This window comes from Papilio xuthus, unplaced genomic scaffold (genome assembly GCF_000836235.2).
Source record: "Papilio xuthus unplaced genomic scaffold, Pxut_1.1 DF825017.1, whole genome shotgun sequence".
NCBI lineage: Eukaryota > Metazoa > Arthropoda > Insecta > Lepidoptera > Papilionidae > Papilio > Papilio xuthus.
Window position 1 is genome coordinate 3,896,575 of NW_013533632.1, and position 18,271 is coordinate 3,914,845.

At 31.8% G+C, this 18,271-nt stretch overlaps 1 protein-coding gene across 1 annotated transcript in view; it reads left to right on the forward strand.

Moving 5' to 3' along the window:
* The window catches only part of LOC106126100 (glutamate receptor 1), a gene marked incomplete at its 5' end in the record, with an annotated part of 50,881 nt that overhangs the window by 32,183 nt on the left and 427 nt on the right, over positions 1 to 18,271 (forward strand). Inside the window, 13 exons of the mRNA XM_013323563.1 lie at positions 8,678 to 8,931; positions 9,539 to 9,670; positions 10,702 to 10,902; positions 14,210 to 14,317; positions 14,800 to 15,019; positions 15,230 to 15,324; positions 16,155 to 16,319; positions 16,542 to 16,676; positions 16,840 to 16,928; positions 17,073 to 17,223; positions 17,375 to 17,595; positions 17,748 to 17,850; positions 17,999 to 18,271. Of these exons, the coding sequence (XP_013179017.1) occupies positions 8,678 to 8,931; positions 9,539 to 9,670; positions 10,702 to 10,902; positions 14,210 to 14,317; positions 14,800 to 15,019; positions 15,230 to 15,324; positions 16,155 to 16,319; positions 16,542 to 16,676; positions 16,840 to 16,928; positions 17,073 to 17,223; positions 17,375 to 17,595; positions 17,748 to 17,850; positions 17,999 to 18,271 (2,147 nt within the window). The remainder of the gene's footprint in view (positions 1 to 8,677; positions 8,932 to 9,538; positions 9,671 to 10,701; positions 10,903 to 14,209; positions 14,318 to 14,799; positions 15,020 to 15,229; positions 15,325 to 16,154; positions 16,320 to 16,541; positions 16,677 to 16,839; positions 16,929 to 17,072; positions 17,224 to 17,374; positions 17,596 to 17,747; positions 17,851 to 17,998) is intronic.

The following is an 18,271-nucleotide window of genomic DNA, read 5'->3' on the forward strand; positions in this document are numbered from 1 at the left end:
AAATTAGCAATTAACAATTTAATTAGCACTGGTAGTGAGAATCGAACACATGTTGCCATAACGAGTTTAACTTTATATTTCAGTATTCCTATAAGAGATTCGAAACAAGTCTTATTAATGACAATAGATAATCGCAAGCGACTATCTTTTACAATAAAATCGCAAAGCAGATTAATTATATCAGATTTAATCTGATCAAGATCATATTTACTATTGCATGGCCTACCTTTAATAAACATAGAACAAGATGTCCAGTCCTCTGCATTCCTTCGTTCACCAAAGTCACTTCTCCCGTTTGGATGGGAGTGACGTTCTGTATATAACTTTAATATGTATACCACATTAAAAATTCATCATCATCATCAGCTCACTATGCATCCCAACCGAGAGGCTCGGAGCCTACCCTAAGTTAGGGGTGATTAGGCCATAGTGGGTAGGTGAGAGAACGAAGAAGCGTAATTTTTTTTTTTTTCAAGGACACTGACTACCATCGCAGCTCTTTCTTTTTTATATATAAAGCCAGTGTTTTTATACCCTTTTCTATAAAATGAATCGTTATACTATTAAAGCAGAGGGAATTAACGAACCCAGCAACGTTGACAGTCAGTTTTCTGACTTTCCTAACTGCGAAAGATGAAGTGCGGAGCGCCCTCTCACTACAGATGACAAATAGTCGTTTCACTAAACTTACGAATAAAGTTACTCCTAAAAGCGCTGCGAAGTTTTAAATTTTCAATATTTAAAAACAACTTTCGTTTCCTTAACTCTTTAACTTATACAGTCTTATACGCTATACTTATAACTAATACAATGTGACGCAAAATCTACTTTATTCGTATTTATTATTAAGTTTGACATTAATTCATAGGTCACTTTACATCCCCGCTAAGGGGCTCGGAACCTACCATAAGGATGACTAGGCTATAGTCAACCACTCTGGCCCAGTACGGGTTGGTTAACTTCACACATATATTTGAATATGTTCGCAGATATGTACAGGTTGCATCACGATGTTTTCCTTCGCCGTAAGAACTTGACATTCCTTACATTCATTTAACTATCTGATGTATTTATTGTTATTGCTTCGAAACTTCTGAGTCTTTTGGTAACAATTGCGATGATTTGGCTTAATGTTATTTAGTATAATTATTAGTAGTATATTTTAAATTATATTTTTTCTGTCTAAAAAACTACTACAATGGTCATAGTTAAATATTGAATAATTATGTTAGATTTTATGCCTAAAAATATAAATATAAGTTATGGTCGGTGTCTGGCATTATGAGGAATTGCATTGCAGGAGGCTTTGCTAACTGCCAAACAACATGCAGATAATATGCTACGTAGAGAACCAATTATTGTGTCGACTTCATATTTTAAAAATCTTTTTCTCTTGTTCAAAACTATAAATTGTCTTCATAGTAAAATGGTGATATATTACAGTGAAGTAGATTTGCTACTTCATTATTTTGTCCACTGAATTTTATTTCCGTATGTTTATTTAATAACACTTTCAAAAAACCTACCCCTCAATTCCCATTTGTAAGACATGCACGCAAAACACATTCGGGTTAGTAATAATACGATTTATGGCCAAAGCTTGTAAAGCCCAAAGGGCAGTCTACCCTTTAACTTTCTCGCGAACGCATACATTTCAATAGCTACAAAAAATAATATCACTTACTAGCTGTCGCCCGCGACTCCATCCCAGCGAAACTAAAAAAACTTAATAGTCTATGTGTTCTTCCAGACTACGTTCTACATCTATCCCAAATTTCAGCGGGATTCGTTCAGCCGTTCCTAAGATACCTCCAAACAAACATCCATCTAAACATTCACGTCTATATATATAAAAGAAAGTCGTGTCAGTTACACTATCTATAACTCAAGAATGGCTTCTCCGATATGCCTGAGAATTGGTGACGAGGTAGCTTAGAGCCAGGAGACGGACATAGCGATACTATTTATTCTTTTTTTTATTTAACTTACTAATATTATAAATGCGGATGTTTAGATGGATGTAATGTGGATGGATGGATGGGTGGGCTACACTAATTAAGTTTTTTTATATATCCACGCGGACGGAGTCTCGGGCGACAGCTCGTTTATACTATTAGTAAGATTTAAAACTGCTTCTTTATGTATGTAACGTATTGTTGAATCTCTATCATAAAAGTCATGCGATTTCCCAACTCTTTCACAAAATATGCTCGCGAAGGCTTACGTTTGTTAGATATAAAACGGAATTATGCGACGTACCTTATCTGTGTCATGGAAGTTTCTTTCAGTGGAAAATCGTTTATTTATGCTACTTTAGAGTATTTTCGTTCACAAACTTAGTATCATACATAAGTGTATCATATTGTTTTATTTCTTTACGAAAATATTTTTCTTCGTTCTTTTAACGTACTTCAAATCATCCGAAAACGTTCTTATAACAAATGAATTTCTTTGCTTTTTTTACTGAATATGATGTATCTAATAGCCGTTACAGATGTTAAGTTTTAACTGAACAAAGGGCCTAGTACGAATATTTGTGACATCTGCCATCGTAACGTTATCAACTAAATATGTCATTTGTTTAAGATTTGTTGGTGTACTTATACCTGATAGGGACGCTGCACAAGTTTCAATTTAAATTATGTCGATAATGTTACGAAAACTCTAACGAATATTCGAGCTAGGTCCTCTGTAGCTGGCTGGTTACTAAAAGTAATCAAATAATATTTAACAATGTAATTAATGTTTAAACACTTAGTTAATGTTTATCAATAATTGCCGTCTACATTCCTAAATATTAAACAATTTATTATATTTCATTTTAATAAATACCGTCATAATCACAATTAGTTTAGTTGAATGAATAACAAAGATACGTAAACTCGATCAATTCCAAAAACGCATTTTAGAACACAATAAGTACTTTATATTAAATTAATTGGAAACAAATAGTATTAAATATTGGTTGAGTAATGGTGAACAAAATTATAATAACCTTATTGAGATATTTTTGATATGTTTGTGATGAATAATAATCGATGAATTCGATAACATTTCACGAATTTCAATCCCGTAGTTATGTAAAGCGATACCCACATTTTGAATTCTTGGTTTATTAGATAATAGTTAAATTAATTGCTAATAATATTCGCTACATAGTTTAAGGTTAACTTAAAATTTTAAAAAGGGTATTATTCAAAGACAAATCTTATCGAATGATTATTTTACTACTGGATTTAAAAAAAAAGAAATGTTATTTTATTTTATCTCAATTCTAACCATTATCGTTACCATATGGTCAAAAATACGACTTTAATATTTTATGAAAAAAAGACAGTAAACATCTTGTGATAGTATTGAGCTCTCTTCGCTTACCCTGAAAAATACTTCGTAGTAACTCTGAGCAAACTAAGACTGGTCAGCGAAGAAGTTGGAATGTTTGGAATTCGATTGCTCTCTTACCAAAAGCTCTGAATGATTTGTAAAAATCGAAGCCCGTAACGTCTTCTCGAACGTTTTTAGATAAAGCTCAAACTTTATTCTGCAGCGGATTAGATTCTAAGTCGTTAGTGAAGTGAACTTTGAAAGATAAAGAAAACTTTTCAATGTGAATTTAGCAAATGTCGTGAAACTTCATGTTTGTGTAGAAAAGGAGACATCTACAATCTTTTGCGTCTGCTACTTGAGACAACTGAAGCCATTTAAATACATGTTACTAGTTTTATTGTACTTAAGTTACCTTACTTAACGAGGGTAAATTGTTTATAGTAGTTTGAAAAACTTTCAAACTAGTTTACAATATTCCTACACTCTTTTTAAACTTGTCTAAACTGTTATAAAGGCATTAGAAAGAAAATGTTTTAATTATATAAAGTATGAAGATGGTTTACGTATTTATAATAATGATTTTTTAACTTTTTTTTTTGACAATGTGATAGTTTATTATTATAATATATTAAAATACTTTAGATGACAATCTTAAATCAATGATATTAAATAAAATATTAAAAACGAATAATTTATTATTAATATATTATTAAAAGAAGTCCCTTTAGGCAAAGTTCCGAGATACTGTTTTTTTAAGTTACTTCTAGAAGGCTTTTGTAAGCAACAATTATTACAATGTCATAAAAAACCTACTTCGAAATTTTACATCCAAATTGTGAATTGTTAAAACATTGTATTGGTTCAGCAGCAATAAGCGTAGTGCGTTTAAAAGTGGCTCAACAATATTCAACATTCAAATGGTACGTTTTAAATTGAAACGATTAGAAAAATCTGTCTGTTTTGTTTTTGTTTGCAGATTGCACTGTTCACGTTTTGTATTCGATTTTTGCGTTTGTTTTCAAAAACGGTTGGTTTTGAAATGTGAGAATAATACTTTTTTTATTCAATAGTTCATTTATCTGTAAAATATTGTTTGGTACTTGGCACTTTATATGGATTTTGTTTTGATATGTTTTTAACGACTTAAAGTCGGGAGCTATAAAGTTGTGAATTATAAATAAGAACTTTTCATCAATTCTGATATTCTACGCTGACATATATACTTTAAATACCAAAGTAAATGACACAAGTCCCTACTCTGAATATTCATCAGTGTTTTCGTTTAAGGTTGTATAGATTTAGGCAAATGAATGATATTTAATCATTGCATATATATTCAGTAAATAAAGCGTGATATTGGGATATTTTGTGATTTATAATCTATTCTTGTCGGAGGTTTATCTTATGCTGGCCCGAGGCGAGGACAGGATTACATTCGATGCCAATTGTATCCGCCTCGCGGCGCATTTAACGGTTTTTACGTTATCTAACTCAAAACGTGATTGAAATTTTTGTATCCCCTTTTTTATTACTTTTCATCGAAAATTACACATCCAACTCTCGTAAAATGCTCGACGCGAATCGATGTGCAAATGTTTTCACATTATTAAATTCGGATCAAATGTGAAATGCTCTTAACAGTTTACATCAGCTCCATTTGGAATTATTAAAAATATCAATTTTCCCAAAACCTTTTATAAGATTAATTAATTAAATTTAACAGATAAATGTATTGTTTTATGGAATTTCTTTTATTTTTATGTGTAAAATTAAAATATTTATTGAATACCCTCCGCAGCACCTAATTGATTAATTATTCACTGAAAACTGTGAAATTAATATTCCAATACGGATGAAGCGTTAACTTGTACTCTGACATTATTAAGCAATATTGAGTTTCAGTTTCCTCGAGCTTTCACGCATTTTTAATAATTGAAACACGTAAATATCTAAGGAGCGCGATTTGAACTTCGAAAGCTTTTAAGCTTAAAACTATTGAGCATGTATTAGAGATAATAAATAAAGCAATTTGCTAATGACTACACACACTTTGCATTTAGTTTCCTACATATCAATATGTTTTTAATAACATTTTCACTAAGATCTTTTAAAATATATTGATCAATAATCACTGCAAAGAAAATAAAATTACATTTATTTCAATCCCGTTTACAAAAGAATAAATTGTTAAATTTCTCGTTATGTTATTCGATATCAGTCAAAGGACGAAACCGAGGACTTTTTGCTATAAAACTCAATAAGTATCACGCCTGACACGATGTGATGTTCTTTCTAAACGCTATCACATCAAATTTCAAATGCGCTCGAGTTGCGTCCGAGGGATCGGCAACTGCTTGAGTCACGAATTTACTTGACTTCTTGGCCGGGGAAAGCTATTCATCTCGAACAATATAAGAAAAGGCGTAATCATGTCGGAGAGGAATCACGTTCAACGACCCACAACGCCGGAATTCCGTTAGATCCGCCAGTGTCACTATCGTTGTAGATAATTTTCCTTACAAAAAGCATCTTTTGCTTGCGTTTCGCTATCAAAGTTGGGATAACAAGAAGAAGGGGTTTACCCTCTGCATTGAACGAATCGAAATGGTAAAGGATTGGTTTACAATAAACTATCTTAATTATAATTTCCTCTTTCATACACCTATATTCATGTTGGAATAATTAAATTCGCTTCCCTCTTATTATCGAATATTATATGCAGGAAACTATCAACATTGTGTTATTATCTAGTAATTTGAGTGTTACATGACATTGTACAGATGTGGTAGAAAATAAGCGTCCTCAACTCTTCTAAGTACTAAAAATAACAAACCAGGGACTTAAAATTGATAAGTCAAACATTAGGTAAAAATATTAATTACAAACTTTAACTTAATAAGGTACCCTAATTCTATATTGGAAGATTTAATTTTTGGTTATTTAATTCGTTTTAAATATCGAACAAACTCAATCAAGAACCAGTCAGTGTAAAACGCTATAAAACTTTTTTAAATCTTAATATTGAGTTTGTAAAAAGAGTTTTTAATCTTCATAACACAATACTCTTCTTAATGCCTGATATTTCTATAAGTGAACAGTTCTTATTTTACATTGTTGTTATTTAACAGTAAAAAATTAAAACAATTTGCGGTATCCTAGTAAAGAGTTATATTTCTAGAAATATTTTTACTTCGCGTCTAGTCCTTAACATTTTTCTAGACTCAAGAAGAGAATGACACAACGTTGTGATAATGGCCTTTCCCGGGCCGTAGGGAAATGGCCGCGGCCCGACAAATAATACGATAACGTCTTCATTACCCACACGTCGACCCTCTTCCCGACACGTCTTCGTCACCCCTTCAATCTTTTCGCGGATATTACACTGAAATTATGACAAAAGTGCTAGATCGAGGTCTGCATAATGAATCTCCCATGATAAATGAGACACTTCTATTTCCATTGAAGTTTGCTTTATTCCAGGTTCAAACAAAAAACAGATTTTTATACAAATGTAATTTATTAAATCATTGTCCAATTTCATTTGATTTGATGAATATCAGCATTCATAGCAGCGAGGGAGATTTATCAGGACTTCGGGTAACGGAAGCAAGATGTGTTGTTTTTATTAGATAGTTTTCATTTATAAAGTCAAAAAAAACAACAATATAACTCTCGCTTGTATTTGGAGTAGACAGGGATTACGAATTTAAATTTGGCGCAGACGTGGCACGCCTCTTTAATCTCTTTAACATTCACACATATACGTAAGCATGCTTGTTGATTTCGGGTACTCTTTTATGTATTTCTCAATTTTGTTAACTTTAATTCTATTTGTATGTCTTGTTTTACAAGCAAACAGTTATGTACCGATCAAACAATTATGTAAAGCAATCAAGACAAACTGGCCATAAATCTAAGCAATTTGTCTAATCACAGCTAATTAATTCATCAAGATCGTATTGCTATACTCATTACTTTAGAATTGGGTCTATAATGATGTGATTTATGTTATGCTCGTAACATATTCAAACAATGTTATTAATTATTTTACTGATATAATATTATATATAAATAAATAGTTTGTCACTTAATTTTCTTTTTTTCTCCCTTCAAATGTAATATTTTTTACGAATCTTCTAATTTATTATTTTATAAATAAACTCAATCCTTTATTTTCTTTCTTTTTAATATTATAATTACCATAAAATCGGTAAGACTAATATCATGACATTAAAAAATTGTCATAACGCACAACGATATTCAAAAATGTCGTTTATACCTCAACAACAGAGTCAATTTTCCAATGGCAAAAATACTCTCACATCGTGTGATACGAACAAGGATAGTACACAAACAGGAGGGTAAATAATTTCTAGTCGAGGAAAGGGTTTTTCGTTCGCAATATAACAGGTAGAACATGTGAAGTATCTACTTCAGTTCTCGTTATTTCCTTTGTTGCTTACACAGAAAAGGTGATTGTTCACTGCAAAAAGACGCATTGAATATTTACCTAAGACAAAATGTTTGACACCTACTTCTGGTTTTCAAATAGCTTTTAGCACATAGCTGAGGTAGAGTTTATGTCTATTCTTTCTGACACTTAACTCTTTAAGCGACTTTTTATTTTAGATTTTCGTAGTATTGGCACTGATGTAGTTCCAAGACAGTTTCTAAAAGTAATCAATTTTTTTAGTAAGAATTTTTAAATAACATTAAAATATTATCTGGCATTGGTGGTTTCAGATTTATTGATATATAAAACTAAACTGACTGACTCCTGCATTAATATATCTAAAGTTAATTTAAGGCGAACTTTGTTATATAGGCTGAGGATAGTTGTAGTTAAAATAACGTATACACTCATTATCAAAATAAATCCTAAATTCTTCTAAATAATTTAAAAAACATCTATCTACATACATACATCACAAATCTACTTAAATAGATTGCTCCGAGTATTAAGCAGTAAATTTGGCAAAAATACTTTAAAGGGAAAAGAACTTGCTTTTTCCAAACTGCATGTAGCCAATACGATAGTGGAATTGGTTTGAAACAGATAGACTATAATTAAAGTGCATTCTATTTAAGATTTAACGTTATGTGAAATATACATTTGTCTAGTGTGTAGACCTTAACTAGAGTTAGAATGTTTTATAGAGTTCTAGAATATATACTAGGAGGTCGATGACCAATTAGTTGAGAAAAAACAGTCCTAATCGGAGACCAAAATGCGAAATTAATTAGGTCATTAACTCATGTTGTATTTAGCGAAATGCAGTAAAATATACTTCTAAATTACTTATAATAATGATGGTATGTATTACATACTCACCAATCAGTTTTTTTTCAGGTCTGCTTCGCCTCCAACAGTTGTACGAACGACTACAACCCGGTAATGCAACGTTCCGCATTTCGAATGTAAAACGCGTCACGAATGCCACAGATGTTGTTGAGTTTCTTGGCGCACTGGAGAAGCTCGACCGTTGGACCAACAAATACGTTGTGCTCGACTCCTGTACACGAATAGCAAAAGAAACACTGATTTTGCACGTACGTAACGTACAACTTGGCCGCAGGAACTACCATTACTTCTTAAGTGGCCTGGTGAGTATCCAAATTCCATTTAAGCCATCGAATGCGGTGAAGCGTCTCGTTTACTATTTAAATTAGCGTCGTAAAATATTTATAGTCTAGTCCATGCCAATAATAGGTATTTATATCTCTCTGAGTATTCAGATAATAGTTAATCACGATCGAATCACGTACAAGCAATACTAAAACTGACAGTCGACGTACAGCCTAAAGCGTTTTAGCGGTGACAGCAAAATGTGGGCCGTGTATAGCTAAAGTCAATTACTAATCTCTAAATGATAACCGCTTGAAACAGTCTGTACAAACTGCTTTGAACAATTGTATGGGCAATAGATAAAGATTCCAGTAAAAATATAATATGTAATAAGTAAAAAAGTCGTAATTGAGTCACAAACAATTCATTAGTTTTCATTTTCATTGTACGTTATTTTAACTTCAATACTCTGTGCATTTATCGTAAATTGCTCAACACACAGTATTAATTACCAGAAATACAGTACAAACAACCATTTACGAGACAGTGTTTACTCAAATTGGTTTAACAATTTTTTGTGAAATTTTATACAATTAATTTACTTTAATACTTAATTATAATAATTGTATGTTTGTATTAATACAGGTTATGGACGATCGCTGGGAGAAACAAGTCACCGAATTCGGCGCTATAAATGTTACAGGATTTCGTGTCGTAGATTTTTCTCGAAAATTCGTTCGAGACTTTTCTGATATGTGGAGAAGGGGCACTATATCGGTAATTTTTTTTATTATTTTCACAAAACATTTATAGAATAATTGATCCCTACTTAGAAAATGCTGTATCTCAATATAGAATAGAAAGCTCCAGATTATTATGAAGGAATATTTAACAATGGTTCCACGTAAATCCGACGAATCAATACCCACTCAAAAATCGTTCTTTTTTTATTATAATTCCTGACAAGCTTATCGTTATTTCAAAATGAAATAATGACTATAGTTTAAGCATTTGAAAGCTTGCTTTTTTACGATGAACAAACAATATTTTAAGCAAAATTTTCAAATATTTTTATATCCTATTTTGAAATTGATAAATAACAAATTATTTAAAATATACCCACAAAAGGAGATATTAATTGGGTTAGTTTAATTTAGTTTTACTACATATGCTGAAGACGATATTATTAGATAACTTAATCACTTGAAATAGCTAAAGAAATAAAGGGTAGTAATCAACGCTGGGAAAAAGTAGGTTTGTAGATCACCATTACGATTTTACGTGATAGTAATATAAACCACAGGCGAGAGAATAATTTCTGGAAGGAGCACGTACTATGATGATTATGAATTTGTAATTATGCATTCAGTCGGCGAACTTATTATATTGTTTTCTTTAAAAGCAACCGTTTGGTTGGAATTCTGCACCAAATGTTTTGTTTCTTGTTGAATATAAATTAGTAGTACAATTAAATAGTTGTTTATCGTTTGAATTTGTAAATAAATACAAAGATATCGAGAAATATTTTACTAGTATAAAGACGGCAAATAAATTTTTTACACAAAACACATTGTAGATATTTTCTAAATAATTTATAAATAATGTAAAACAACACTTTGAAATAATCGTATACATAATATATAACAATGTAAATAGAAAACAATTTAAATAACAAAGTTTCTGGTACGCTAACAAATGGGAAAACCGATTCTAATCTGCTACCTTTTTCTTTGCAGACTACGTCCCAAAGCTTTAATATGTTGTTTGCTTTAATTATTCGGTTTCGATTTATGTGTAAATTTGTACAGGCACAAGCTGCTTTGATGTACGATGGAGTCCAAGTTCTTATTGATGCTATATTTCGTTTACTGCGAAAGAGGCCAGACATCTTAAGAGGACTGACACGACGAAGTGCCAGCAGTAGTTCCAACAAAACTCTGGACTGCTATCCCAAGGTTGGAACCGGGACTTATGAGATCGGAGACAAGATCTCAAGGTTGATAAAAAAGGTTAGTTACAATATACATAGCTTGCGTACTCGCAGTATTTATCAATGTAAAACATAATCTCGGATGTTTCCTGTCGGTTCAATGACCTTTCTGATCAATCGGCCAATTGGGATTTTTTCTCCTATTGGGCCGATTGAATTTATAGTCAATCGGACCAGTAGAAATATAGGTTTTTCCATCATTTTAATGATGCCATGGACTCAATCCGCCTAATAAGAAAAAAGTTCCTACTATGCCGATTGATCAATAGGCCGATATGTTTAACGGGAAACACTGATAATTTTCCATTCCATTCACTGAAGTCACCGTACGCGGACTGAAGAGGACTATCGACTACTTATAGCTGTCCGTGTACGGCGGCTCTAATTGCTGATGAAAAATCTCCTTTTCAGTTTATTTAATTGATGCGAAAGCTTATCTCAGTATATTGAGCGCTAATGAACACTTTGTTGTGATTTAAAATCCCTGTAGCACTTGCGAGCGATTGTTGAACATTCAAATAAATATGCGGGCGATTGAACATTATTCTCAGTATTCAATGCGCAAAGAGAGCGCCGACTTTGATTGTGACAAAATGTCTACCGTATTAACAACGTCAATTTCGACTGAAGTTACTCCATAGTGTACGTAATAGCATGCCATATGTTTCAGGAAACATATTTTAATGTGTAGCATATTAAATTGTTGCAGTAAGTACTACGCTTAATACATGAATATTTATTTTTATTTTATACCAACCATTTATTTACTCTCATGCACGAAATTACTCGTATGATATAAGTAACAAATAAAATAAAGAATGAAAACCTCATGTGAAAATGTGGGTAATCTGAAAACGTGATTTAATAAACTGCATATCAAATTTTGCCAAGAATCAAGACCGCAAACAACATTTTAAATATTCAAAAAATCTACGTATTAATATGATTTTGTCAAATTCTTTACACTTCTTCTTTCCCTTTTTCTTCTTCAGCATAAGGATGTCCACGAAGCCCACCCCAAGATTGACCAAATGATCGGTTCCCTTCCGCCCTTATCATAGATCACATAACCCTAATTTAATCTTATTTACTAACTATATTGAAAAAAACTAAGTACTGTAACGTTACAAATATACTTATATTTAAAGTTTTCCTTTGTGTTATATAGATACAAAAAGAGTTTATGTAAAATTATGTCTATTCATAAAATAAAAATAGTTCCTGTTGTGAATATTGTAAGGCGACGTCGGCAAAGCCAAAAAGCCGAGCAGAATAATGTCTTGTATATATGAGAAGTGTCCTCTCCCTTTGAGAAAGCAAACATCGTAAAGGGATGGCTCAAGTTTCGACGTTTTACTTCCATCGTGACTACGAAAGGTGATAGTTTTATTAAAACTTTTATCAAAATATTTATTTTAGCAATTGGGTATCTAAAAATAACGCGCAACATACAGTACCTATTTCTTGACAAAAATCTGACCAACTAACATAAGCTCAACGCAAAGATATGACGTTTTCAGGTTATTAGAACCCGAATGTCTTTATCGTTTACTTATGTTCTCTTTTGTCAATAATGTACAAAAGTTTTGTACATGAAAATCTTTTTGGATATTCAGTAATAAAAAGTATATAAATATTTTTCTTATTACAGCTTAGAATACTTTTAAAGTAGTCTCGCAAAATCTTATATTTTATGAGTGTAACTATGACATAGCGCGAGAGCTACATTTATTACGGTACCGTAGCATATGTAGCCGACACATGCTACGCTGCCGTAATCGTAGCTCACTTGCTACGTAATCACTGCGCAGCGTAGACACCAATACAGATTCACATCTTGAAACTCAACACCATGGCAAAAAAATCCATCTTATCTGGTACTGAGGGAATTCTTTATTTGACTTAAAATATTGTATTAGATTTATGAGCTTTTACAATTCATTATGAACACACAACAGTCAAAGTTTTCTAGACTACTGCTAAAAATTCAAACAACTTGAAAAGTATTAAATTTAAACCTTAACTAAAAGACAAAGCCCAAGTTTTGTCTGATGTTAATCTTTTTATCTTTAGGATAGACTTTTAATTAGATATATTACATACAAATGGTCTTAACCTAAAATATAACAACGGTCAACGTACAAAGAAACAGTAATCTCGTTAATTGGATTAGGATAACGTTCACATCAGGACATAAAATAACCAAGATATTTTAAACGCTGGCGGCTAATAAACAATAAACAAATTACCTGCTCTCTATGGTTTCGTATCACTTAATTAATTATTATCGGCAGTGTGCGCTAACGTAACAAAATGTCAAAAGCTAATTTAAAAAATGTATTATAATAAAATGAAGAGTTAACAATTTTATAATGAAAAACATTATAGGGATTTACCTATCATTTTATTTTAGCCACTTACACCAAAAGTTATCAATAGAACATTAAAAGAAGCCGCGTGTAATACTCAACGTCACTGAATCGTCGCTAAGTGTGCCCCTTAGTTTTCCTATTTGTAAATCTACTTCAAAGAGGGTGATTTAGGTTAAATTTAAATCTAAACTATGGGTGTGCTTTAATCATCCTTAAATATCACTGAGTATCAGTTAATTAACAAATGAAAATTTAATATGCAAACCTTAAAACCATTGAAAGAGTCAAATGTAAAGTCAAAATCAATTTCAAGTCAGATTTCTGTTAAAATCAATTTTGAACCGGCACCGAGTGAGTATACGTTAGAGGATTCAAATTAAACGAAATTGCAGAGTTGAACACAGGTGCTGAATATGAGGCCTTCCTTTATATAGAGAGTGCGCAGTGGCGTAACCTCTGGCGATTAATGAGTTCTCACCTGACGCCTAATTAGTATGACGCTTGTACTTACTAATCGCCAGTTTCGCGGAAAGTTACAAACCCTTTTTATAACACACTCTACTAATTGCCCTGTTGATTTATGACAAATTTCGCTTTGTAAACCAATTGTTCTAGAACTTTCTACATGTTTAAATATAATAGGGGATGTAGTAATGTTTACAATATTATTTTCTTGATAATTGTTTTAATAACAAATTACTTTTCTATTCTGACGTTTATACTACTATTGTATTGAGATTATGAAATGATTTCCTTGCGTTGTAATATACTTATAATGTTCCAGTGACATAATTATTTTGTTTCTACCTGTACACGATGCGTACTTCATGACTGTAATACGTGCCAGCAATTATTTTTTCTTTTTATTCTGTGTTTGTGTATTTTTCTTTATCTTTACATTATTTTATGAATTGTTGATTTGAAGAAGAGACGATATGATATTGTTTGCTTCAGACGGACTTAGAAGGATTGACCGGCCCTCTCAAGTTTAACGATAGAGGTATTCGTCGCAATTTTAGCCTTGAAGTGGTGGAAATGACTGTTGCAGGGGAAATGGTGAAGGTATGAAATAAATTTAATATGTATTCGATGTAAAAAAGAAAAACTTTAAATTTCACCGCGTAAGTTTCCACCACAATAGAATTTTCGGAATTTTACCTATACACCAAAGAATAGAAAAGTTCTTATAACTATTCCAGTTTCTCATTTTAAAATTTTACAACACTAACTTTAACAATAAACAAGTCTAACAGTGTTTCAACAAAATGTACGCAAAACCGTTACCGTGTTTTTTTTTTAATAATTTAAATTTTTATCACTTTATAAATGTACTTTTAAATACACAGAAATAGCATTATAATCAATAAATGATTACCTTTTTACTAGAAATATGTCTAGGATAACTAGAATTACAGAAACAATCTTTAAATTTTTTAGAATCATTAATTCTCGTTTAACTTGTGTTACAATTAGTTAAAAATAAAAATACACTCAGAATGATTAAACAATTGTTATATGTTTTAAAAGATTTAATTACTTAACAGATTGGTACATGGTACGACTACAAAGGCTTGATCACAAAGAACGAAGGGCCAGGAGCAAAAAGCCCTGCTGGCAAATACAATCGTAACAAGACATACATTGTGTCCACTATTGAAGAACCTCCCTACGTGATTCGTGATCTAGAACCAACTGTAACTTATCCGTTCAGAGGCTTTTGTGTTGATCTCACCCACATGATTTTTGAGAGACTGGAGATTACTTGTAAGTAACACTGTTGAAATAAATAAAGACAAAAAATATTAAATATCTGTATTTTGTAAAATGTACATTATAACTAATTGTGCAACTATTGAATACTATGAATACAAGGTTTTATTCTGTTATCAAAATATGCAATGCATTTGGTAATTAATCTCGAAGGTTCATTTCAATATTTTTTTTACTAGTTATAATATATGGATTGTTTTATAGATGAACTGCGCACAGTTAAAGATGGTAAATACGGTAAAGAGAATACCAAATTTGCTGGCGGCTGGGACGGAATGGTCGGAGAACTTTTAAGGAAGGTACGTGCTCACTCGTATTTATCTAATTTCGTTGAGTGTTTTCAATGAAGCACAAAACGCTCTATACACATCCTAACCTAATTCTTTTGTAAGTGAAGGTTGCTTGACAAGATAGGCTTTTAAGTACCCTCGAAATATAATTTAGTCCACTTTTACATTTATTCTTGGAAAAGCTTATAAATAAATAGCAATATACTTGATGAACAAAAAGCAACTTTACTGAAAGCAATATAAGTAATTTCCTTTGTAACAATGTTTTGAAGTAACATAGTTAAGTAATAAGTACGAAAATTGTGATTTATTTTTTTTACGTTGTACCACTGTCTACTTGTCAAGTCATGTGGACCTTTTAGTTTTTATTTCGTAGGTTATAAATATCTCGCTATAAAGGATAAAATAGTATTGTTTTGGCAGTTGCTATGTATATGATTCAGAATGCAAAAACTTTGCCGACTACCCTTTTCTTATATATATCGTAAAAAAGTCGTAAAATATTTCGTTTTAGTATACACTACGCACGGGTGCCTACTAAAAATAATTCAGGGTGTTAAATATAGTAAATACCAAGTCATCCTGTAACCCACGTAAACGATTTCCCTTTTCGTAGTAACTCAAAAGGCATAAATCTTGTGCGCCTTTATCGCAAATATCTACTTGTATTATATTTCGGACGATACGATCATAAAAAAATATCACGTAGTTTATTTTTATTTCTTACTTCATCTGTATTACAATCAGGTAGAATTGCTTTATAGGTTTTTTCTTTTTTAATTGAATAAATAGGTGTTCATATTAATAAATTATTTTAACATTTTTTCTGTTTTATTTAGGAGGCAGATTTAGTGATTGCCCCATTGATAGTTACTGCAGATAGAGAACGTGTGATTGAGTTCAGCAAACCATTTTTGTCTTTCGACTCAAAACCGGAGAGACCTGAATTCGAGAACGGAAGCACAATATTTACCTTTCTTAATCCGCTGTCTAAAGAGATATGGGTAAGATTATCAAAAATCAAATTAAACTAAAGTTATGAAAACTGTCCGATTTCATATACTCAGTGTTTAAAGGTCCATTGCCACGTTTCAATATTCCTAATGCACTTCTGTAAATTCCAAAATATACGCATTAATGATCATTGGCATAAATCAAATTAATTAATTTCCTTTTTATAAAAATGAGTATTCCAATTTTATTATTAACATTTGTTATGTTTTCAGATTTGCATCTTATTCAGTATATTTGCTGTAAGCATCGTACTATTTCTTGTGTCGAGATTCTCTCCTTCCGAGTGGCGCCTCGTATCTGTTACAGATTCACAATCGAACGAACACAATGAAGTCGCTACCATCAAGGTATGATATTTGTATTTCAAAAATGTTAATGGTTTAGTCTTGCACATACATTTTCAATGTTGTAAAAATGGTTAATTAGTGGAATATTGTTAATAAGTTCAACAATAATGTTCTCCTTTTCTTGCTTGATACGTATTACTCATATTATGATTCTTTATTCCAGACGACAGTTATAAATGAATTCAGTTTCTGGAACTCTATTTGGTTTTCGATCGGTTCCTTTATGCAACAAGGCAGTGATATCTCTCCGAGGTTTGTAAATAATTTTGTATTTTAAAATCAAAACAAATCTCTTTGTTTACCGTTTATTCGTTTGTTTGACTTTTACCAAAAAGAGAACATGTACAATATTTGAATAACATCAGATAAAAATATTCAAGTAAAATATTATTTCAGGTCTCTCTCTGGACGTATAGTTGGGGCAGTTTGGTGGTTTTTTACATTGGTTGTAATATGTTCGTACACAGCTAATCTGGCGTCGTATTTGACATTGGCTCGTATATCTGAACCAACACAGCTATACAATAAAATAACTACTTGCCCTGAGGTAAACTACATTACTAACATGCAAAATTATTAGTTTTCTTTAATTTGTTAACTATTTTTTTAATATTTTTTTATAACAAAAACCAACTTGAAAATACAGACGACAATCCTTTTAGAATTCGGATTACAATCAAATTATAATTTTATTTTAGGACTTAATTTACGGACAGCAAGAACCTGAACCCACTGAACCGCCTACAACAGAATCTACCGGAATTGTTGACGAGCATGGTTGGCTAGCTTTCCTATTAGATCGTTCAGCTATGCGTTTGAAACGGAACAATATAGACAAACCGTGCGAGATGATGGTAACCACTACTAAACCAGGAATCTTAGACTTCGCCATCGGTTTTCCAAAGGGATCGGAACTGAGGTTTGTATATTGGTTTACTTATTATTACGCATTGCGAATTGCTAAGCGATTTATATAATGCATTTGCGTTGATATGCGAAGCATAGCGATTTTACTAATTCAATAAATGCGTTATTTTATAACATCTATTGAAACAGTTGAGCACTTTTTAGGGATGGAGTAAATATAATCTTACAAAATATGCGGAAAGAGGGTGATTTACAAATGCTTCTTCGCAAATGGTTTATCAAGACTGAATGTGATATTCAAGATCAGGTGTGTTACTTCAATAGTTTTTTTTAATCTTACCATTTTTCCCTAACAAATTTAAAAAAAAAATTGTTTCATCAGGTACAACTTGTTTCATCTTTTATTGAATACCTTTATTTTTATTAAATTAATATAACAAATGTATATATTTTAGACTTTGCATGGACTTGAACTAACATTGGGACAAATTGCTGGACTGTTTTACATTTTGATGGGTGGTTTGCTACTGGCATTAGTCGTTGCACTATTTGAATTCTTCCAATACGGTCGTGTTGAAGCGGCTCGAGCTAATATACCACTGCGTGCAGCATTTAAAGCCAAATCGAGATTGCCAAACCGTCCCGAAATTAAAACCACCCAACGTCCTGCCCCGCAACGTGATCAAGATCGCCTCGACTGGAGCAGCGGACCGTACTCTGGAGTAAGC